The following is a 7,772-nucleotide window of genomic DNA, read 5'->3' on the forward strand; positions in this document are numbered from 1 at the left end:
AACAGCACACAGGTGCACGTGACTCAGCCTCCCACTGCGCCCACTTTCAACCACACCATCCCGTAGGCAGGGCAATCGTTCCAAGAACAACCCGTGGAGCTAAACGTGCACATGGGCTAGATCCACAGAGGGGAGGCGGGGGACAGAAAACAACTGGGACAGTAAACAAGGGGGCGCTGACCAAAATCCTTTCTCGTGGAAACAGGTACGTGTAGAGTTCTGCTCAGGTACCTGCCCGTGTGTGGTGTGGGGGGGGGAGTGGGGGGGCACGTGATGCACGTGCGTGGTCAGGAATAGGCACGACTACTGTCATGGATGCGTGGACGTTGGGATGGACGCGGGGACGTGGAAAAGCTTAAAGAGCTCAGAGAACGTACGTAAACTGTGGGCCAGTTGAAGCCCCCAAGCCAGGGAATCCAGCCCAGAGATACCACCCGTGGAGCAAAGTGTAAGGGGCATCACACGCCAGCACCCTCGACCAGGGGCTGAGACTAGAGGGAGGAAGAAAGCACCTGTGGAAGGACAGGGAGGATGCAAAGTACATGAGAATCACAAATGGCCCGATGTCCAGGCCCAGAAGAGGAAAGACCCACCCCCCACCCCTCCAGCCCCACTCCCATCTCAGCTACAGCCACCTTTATCTCCTTCTCCAGTGCACGAGCAACCTTTCCCCCACCCCTGTGTAGGCCCTTGAGAAACACCTGGCCTTTGTTTCATAAGGTTTGGCACACCGAGCCATAACCGACTGCGTCACACTGATTTTGCTGGTTTAAGACATCACTCTAATGTTCTGACAACCCTTGTGGCTCAGGAGTATGGCCGTGATGGCTTAGCTGGATTCTACCCCTGCTCCCCTGTCCCACAAGACTGGGGCGAAGGGCTGGGCTGGGATGTGATCTCATTTGGAAGGTGGACGAGAGCAGAACCACTTTCACAGGGCATCCTTAGGGTCGGCAAAATTCACATCCTCGGGTTGGCAGTGGTGAAGGCATGCATGCGTGCGTGGTGGCCCTTGACTGGGTGCAGTCCTCAGCACCTCAGTGTGTGCGCACGTGTCCAAATAAAGTTGCTGGCGTTCCCCAGTGCCATCAAAGCGTGTCGTCCCTCTCTCGGTCTCTCAAAAGACAGGATGGCCGAGTCAACTTCGTCTCGTGCCATGTGTCCATGTCCGTTCCCGGAGGGACGCTTGTCACCTTATGTTGGCTAGCAGAAAGGCAATTTCTGCCTGCCACTCGAGCGTTTGAAAGGCACTATGCAAACGTGTGGTCACACAAAGTCCGAGAACCCGTGGGTGCCAATCACACACGAGGAGAGGTCTTTTGGTGCCAGGCAAGGTAGAATTTCTCGGAGAGTTTAAGTATCCAGAGGGGATCCCAGGAGAGTGGGCCACAGAGGGAGGGAGCAGATACGTACAGAAGCAAGAACGCGCACGCACACACCACAGACACACACACACAGAAAGACAGAGGGGAGACAGACAGACACTCAGACGGAGCTCTTCACTGCGTGGCTTTTCTGCTCTTGAGCAAAGGAATTCAAGTCTAGCAAAGAGCTGGGTTTGCCGGACACTGCCCGCTCATGCCACAGAACTTCGGGCTCTCTGTCCCCTGGAAGAAAAGTATCCAGCAACTTCGGCCACCATGCATTTCCTTGTACATTTCCTGAGAGTTCCCAGTGGTTAAAGGTCCCGAGGGAAACCAGATTCTGATTTTCTGAGTTTGGAGCGGGAACTCCTGGCTCCAACTGGCACAGGCCACATAGGTATCACAGGGCACCCGGGCACCCCAGACGCAAGGGCAGAGGCCTCCCTGGAGGCGAACACCTTGGGGAACCTCGGCTGCTAAGTCGGGGGGGCAGAAGGGGTGTTTCCGGGAACCGGGCAATCCCGGAGCCTGGCCTGTTTCCACAGGGCGAGGGGCGAGGCAGCCGAGGGTGACGCCCACTGTCCTCGCCCTGATTGGTCGTGATGGGGGGAGAGCGGCCTGGGCGGGGCTTGGAGCTGCTTCCTGCCACCTGGACACGCATGCCTGGTGGCCAATGCTCCTGCGCATGCGTTTCAGCGCTCTTCACCGCAGAGGCTCCTAGGAACGGTTCAGTGCGCAGCGAAGCGTGATTCTAGTCGCTGGGCCTGTGTGGTGCTCAGCCCACGTGCTGAGCTTCCAACTGCCGCACCTTCGCCGCTGCCCCAGCTCAGAGCCAGGTCCGCATGGGCAGTGAGGCGGGACCCGGGGTCGTCCTAGGTGTGGGAGGGGGTCCTCAGGAAGCAGGGGCCCTCGGGTCCCCAGGAGTGGTGCGGGAGGTGGGTAGGGTACTGGCCCTAGCTGATGGGTGGGGCGAGGAGGCCGCCATCTTTAGCGGGGAGGTGGTGCGGCAATGCGCGGCCCTGTTGGAGGGAGAGGTGGCGCGGATCATGGAGGTGTTTTGGCAGCCTGTGGAGGACATGATGGAAGAGGTGGAGGTGGTGGCGGAGAAGCAGCAGCAGGTGGTGGCGGAAGAGCAGGAGGAGAAGCCCCAGGAGCAGGGGCAGGAAGAGCCGGGGCCGTCGCCGAAGAGCGCCTCGCTGGAGGCGCTGGAGGCGCTGGAGGTCTTGCAGTTACAGCTGGAGCCTGTGAATGCAGAGTGCAGCCGACAACTCTTTCATCTCAAGGTCACAACACTTATGAGGCAGAAGCCTTATCTGGAACACAGAAGCACCATCATCCAGAGCATCCCTGGCTTCTGGGTCAAAGTTGTATCCTTAATTTTGTATTTGAGAGACCACGTTGTGGCCGGGCTAGTGCAAGGGGTACCTAACATAGCGGGCCGTTTGGGTACCAAAATGTATCCGTTGGATTGTGCATTGTGGGCACACTCAGGGAAATGTGATCCTGAAATTGTGGGGGCATGCTGATTTTCTGCATAGCAGGAAGTAAGACTAGGGCTTTAGTTGCAGAGGTCCAAAAAGGTATTGTCATTAGTACCAGGGCCTCTTGAGACAAAAGAGTTGTCTTGTGCACAGGTTCTTCTTGGAATAACCATCAGGGAAAACGGAGGTGAGAGTGGGGAGTTATGAATGCACATCCTAGTTAGAGCCAGGAGTGTTTGCTGTGCGGAAGTAAGCTTGTTCTGTCCAGATGGAGATCAGGGCCTCCCTCTCAGAATCGGAGGCTCCCTGTTTTAGTGCACAGATATGCACACCCCGAGGGGCTCATTGTTCCTTCATGCAGTCTGTATTGAAGAAATAGGACTAGATGCTAGTGGGGCCTTGAGATCAGACACTCCCAGGCCGCTGTCCAGGCTCGCTCTGTTCTCCCAGCCCTTTCACCTCCGGCATCTAGAGGCTCCTTGACGTAAAGCAGTTTGTGAACCACCCCCGGATGTCGGCCATGATTAGCACCCAAGATAAAGACATGCTTAGCTACATGACCAACTTGAAGGTCAGGCTGGGGAGGAGACGGGAATTGATTTATCCCGGAAAGCAGGAAAGAGCAGGTCTGCTGGAGAGAGATTTCACCCTCCGCCTCCACTTTGTCCCGGCAGGTGGAGGAACTCACATATCCCAGTGATTACCGCAAGATCATGTTGTTTTTCCGGAAGAACCCCTATTTCCAGAATGAGGTGGTTGTTAAGGAGTATCTCATTCACGTCACTGGTAAGAGAAAGCTCCCTGGATCGTGGGGGAGGGCAGATGGGGTGAGGTGAACTTGAAACGTGATTTAGGCCCTTGTCCCACGCTCCTTTTCCCACAGGATATAGGGCATCTCATCTCGCTCCAATTCAGTGGCACCGTCGTTTTGAAAAGGAGGTGTATAGCCGCAGGCACAACAACAGTGGCCTTAACTTCTTCAACTGGTTCTCTGACCACAGCTGTGTAGGATCTAGCAGGATTGCTGAGGTGGGGTGCCTCTGGGCCTCCTCAGCAATGGCGATGTTGGTCGGGGGGAGGGGTGTGGGCCTGGCCTGGCCTGGCCTGTCCCGACCAGGCCCCTGTCCCCTACCAGATCATCGGCGAGGACCTGTGGCCCGATCCCCTGCGCTACTACCTGAGGGAGAAAGGCCCCACCGGGACAGGTCACCGAGAGGACAGGTGGGTAAGGAGCCCAGGGGCTGGGCGCTGAAACGAGTAAGCTGGGTCGTTTATTTCACTCATGGAGGAGTTGAGGCTCAGAGGCATACAGTGACACCAGGGCGTGAGGGCGTCAGGGTGCGACAGCACGTCTGGAAAACTGCAGTGCAGGACTGGTTCTGACTAGGGAAGCTTTAGGCGAGTGAAGCAGCATGAGAGTCAAAGTCACTGAGATTCAAAGGTGCACGTCTCTGAACTGTCATTCCATGGCCATCAGCCCCACGCTCAGGCCTCCTGTACCGCCCCCTTAAATTTGGGCTTGCCTCAGGTTCCCCCCACCACCTCATTTCCACAAAGGTGTGTGAGTCTCCTTTGTGCAAAGCCTTACCCCGCTGTCCCATCATTTTTTTCTGTTTTGATCATCACCGTCATCTTTTACTTTTCTTATGCATCTCCTTCACCTGCCATGGCTATTGTGAGAACAGTGGCCATTTTGCGTCGATTATGAAGAAAAGTTTCTAATATGCGGTTGGAGGAAATGTAAGAGATCACAGGGGATGTGACTCTGTCTCCTGGGCAGGGCCTTAAAAAGTTAAAGCGGTCTTTAGCATCGTTCAGAGAGGTTGGGTTATTATGTGTGTGCCTGTGTGTGTTTTCAAAGGCACTCCCGATCTTGAGATGCGTGTGATGGAGCATCGCCCTTGACCTAAGAAGCTGCTTTGGGTGAAGGCGAACGGTCAACGTGGTTGTCGTGCACACGAAGAAACGAAGAGAGGTCTGGTGGTGAGACGTACAGAGAGGGAGACACCAGTAAACCTGGAATAAAACCGGAAGATAAATAAGCAGCATCAGTTGTATGTGTTTGTGTGGTGTTTGTGCAGGGGCTCAGGGTAGACACATCAGCCCCAGGCAGGCTTCTCAGTTTGCTGCCTGGGAATTACCAGGCCATGGAGAGTTGTAGAGGTGGGGGGAAATCATACTTTGGGATTGCATCAGAGGATGCAGTTCTGCCTGTGGGATGGGGGTTGGGGAGGAAGGAGAAATAAGAGAAGGACTGGTTAACTGGGGCCTGTCATTTTTCCAAGGGAAATGCGGAAGTTCAAGGAAAGGGCCTGGCGAGCAAGGGCCTGAGATTGAAATGCTGGAAGTTAATTTTGTTGGATAGTGGTCCTCCATGTATCCTCCCTGTTGCATATCATCAGACACTTTAATGGGATACAACGGGGGGAAGCCTTAGCATTTAACTCACTGTTGGACCGGATGCCCTTCTAGTGCATATGAACACAGGGTCTTTTGCTGAGACAATTGGCCTCTCAGGGCTAGGGTTCCAGACAACATCTCAGGACATGGGGGTATAAGGTGTATGGAGGACATCTGGGGAGGTGAGAGAGACACAGGTGGGAAGGCAGTGAGGATGTTAGTTTGCTCTGGCAAAGGTGACCAGGGGAAAAGGTAAGTTTGCTGGGAAACGGCTAAGCAAACAGAAACAGAGTCCCTCACATCTGAGTGAGCTCACGTGAACTCTTCTTTTTTCCGGGGGACTCAGTTTGGGTACAAAAGGGCACACGGGGAGAGGGGAGAGGTGGGGGGAGTGGGGAGTTAGGGATGTTAAACAGGGAAGTGCCAGGCTACCCAGCTGTGTGCTCTCTCTCCCGTGATGGCACAGTGGTTAATATCCCTATTTTCAGACAGGCTTAAGCCCTCTGCCCAAGGCCCGCTTCAGGCCAGGTCCCCAGAAAGTAAACATTTTTCTCATGAACAGTCTGGTAGAGGTGTCCCATCCTTGCTGAATGGCTGGGCACACCGTGTTTCAACCACAAAGGCACTGTCCTTCTTCTGGGGCCTTGCCAGCACTCTGTGCCCCTGAGGCCAATGGGAAGACCTAGAGCATACCGAGCTCACCCAGGAAGTGGTGAGCACTTCGGGTGCTCCTTGCCAAGTGGCTGGCTGCTTCCCAGAAGCACGTCTGTCTCTGGACCAGGCAAAGGACAGACTTTGCCACAAACGGAGCAGGGAATGTTCAATGTTTGTCCCCCCAGTGTTCTTCTCTCTTCCCAGATACAGCGGCTCCAACACAGGCGTCCCTGAGGGTGGCATATTGACAGTACCATTTCCGTCCCACATGTTGAGCTCTCGCTCAACGACTTTTGGTAGAAGAGCCTTCTCCCAAAAGCCCCAGCTCTTTCCAGGACGAGGGTTTGACAGTCAAAGTTCATGGAGTCACAGATGTCCCCTTCAAAGTGCACTGAGTTAGATCGCCTGCTCAGTGTCAGGTTTTGTATTTGAACATCTACATCCCAGCTATGCCCCTTCTACAGTGGAGACATCCGAAGGTCTAGAAGGCAAGGCTTGGCCTTTGCCCGCTGCTGTCCCCACAACCACCCCACAGACACTGTAGAAACAGGTCTTCTCAGCTTCTCGCACTGTACACCTCAAGGAACCCTTGGGGCTTCCACATGCTGGTCCCTGTCTTTCCTGGTGCTGGTAAAAATAAACTATGCTCTGATAACCCTGCAGTGGGAGTGGGACAGCATACTGGTGCGTGGTCTTAGGCAACCTCAGACGGGGCTTGTTCTAAGGACTCCAGGATGTTTATCCACATCCAGAACATTTAGTAAGGTCTTGCAAAGGACTTAATCACCAAAGCAAAGGTTGGGACAGGCTCCCCCAACTCCTAACATCTCCTGCCAGTGCTTAGGTACCAAGGCTATGCTTAGGCCTGACCTGTCCTGGAGTGAAGCTGGGCAGACGTTCATGGATCAGGTAGCGGAACTGTAAACTGTGGACGGTTGACTTGATTGTCATTGTCTGGAGACTTGGCATGATGTGTGCCCCAGAGGCTATAGCTTACTGAGTTTCCTCCTGGGCTACAGAGCTTAGACGTAGGTGTGACCCGGTCTCTTAAGGGCTTTTTCACGTGGGGCCTAATATCTAGGTGCGAGTAGATTGAATGCACAGTTGCACACGTTGCCTGAGGTTTCCTTCCGTTGAACTTCAGGGCATGTGAGGCCCAGCAGATTACTGATCAATCTATGAGCATTCTGGCTCAATCACTCTGAGCCACGTTTGCGTTTCCTGGTCTCTGGACATGTTCATGTTTTCCTCTGTCTGAAATGAAGATGGTGTGTCCGTGTTGTGTTTGCCCATGATCTCTCACTCTGAGCGTGAGTTGGTGTTCCTTCCTCTGGCTTTGCCCATGCCTTCGTCCCTCTGATCTTCCACCCATGCCTGTGCCCATATGCACGCCTCTAGTGCCATAGCTGTTTCAGTCTGTTCATGTCCCTGTTTCGATACACATGCTCTGGGTTGGTGTTACTCACTCACTTATTTGTTAAGGTTTGTGTCTCTGAGTTGGTCTGTGCCTGCGTTCCACCCTTTCCTCCATTCCTGCATCAAATGCTTCCACCACCTTGAACTGGGACTTTTTTGTGAGTTCCGTTATCTTTGTGAGCAACAAGAAATGCTTTATTGCAGGTGGAGTTAGCAGTGACACACATTTGGAAACAGAGGAATAGGCATGCCCTTGTGGCAAATCACCGACAGACAAGAATATCTTGGTGGAGGTGAGAATATCAATTACGGCCCCCAGAGGGTGATGAGGACATTGAGGGAATGCATTTGCCAGGGAAGCTTCCAGGAGGAGAACGTTTGGGGTTGACTTGTTAGTGTTTTGTAAACACTAGTGCAGGAGTGAAGGAAGATGACTCTTATTCCTCCCCATTTTATT

General features: G+C 54.0%; 1 protein-coding gene across 2 annotated transcripts; it reads left to right on the forward strand.

Moving 5' to 3' along the window:
* The first annotated feature begins 2,035 nt into the window (after positions 1-2,035).
* Positions 2,036-4,887, forward strand: LOC307181049 (testis-specific Y-encoded protein 10-like). Of its 2 annotated transcripts, none has more exons than XM_079911825.1 (7): positions 2,036-2,200; positions 2,417-2,731; positions 3,339-3,416; positions 3,520-3,631; positions 3,729-3,874; positions 3,981-4,066; positions 4,707-4,887. In XM_079911825.1, exons 2-7 carry the CDS (start codon positions 2,441-2,443, stop codon positions 4,720-4,722), a joined length of 729 nt encoding a protein of 242 aa, XP_079767951.1. In that variant the 5' UTR covers positions 2,036-2,200; positions 2,417-2,440; the 3' UTR covers positions 4,723-4,887. The 2 variants fall into 2 exon arrangements, with proteins under 2 accessions (XP_079767951.1, XP_079767950.1); XM_079911824.1 differs by having other exon boundaries at positions 2,039-2,200; positions 2,429-2,731.
* Positions 4,888-7,772: the final 2,885 nt, after the last annotated feature.

Source organism: Stenella coeruleoalba, assembly GCF_951394435.1.
Source record: "Stenella coeruleoalba genome assembly, chromosome: Y".
Taxonomy (NCBI): Eukaryota; Metazoa; Chordata; class Mammalia; order Artiodactyla; family Delphinidae; genus Stenella; species Stenella coeruleoalba.

Bases quoted from the DNA above. Each gene is read 5' to 3' on its own strand.
- LOC307181049 (XM_079911825.1), top strand. From the start codon at position 2,441: ATGATGGAAGAGGTGGAGGTGGTGGCGGAGAAGCAGCAGCAGGTGGTG. The intron at 2,732-3,338 runs GTATCCTTAATT...GACGTAAAGCAG, and splicing joins CTGGCTTCTGGGTCAAAGTT to TTTGTGAACCACCCCCGGAT. The intron at 3,875-3,980 runs GTGGGGTGCCTC...GTCCCCTACCAG, and splicing joins GATCTAGCAGGATTGCTGAG to ATCATCGGCGAGGACCTGTG.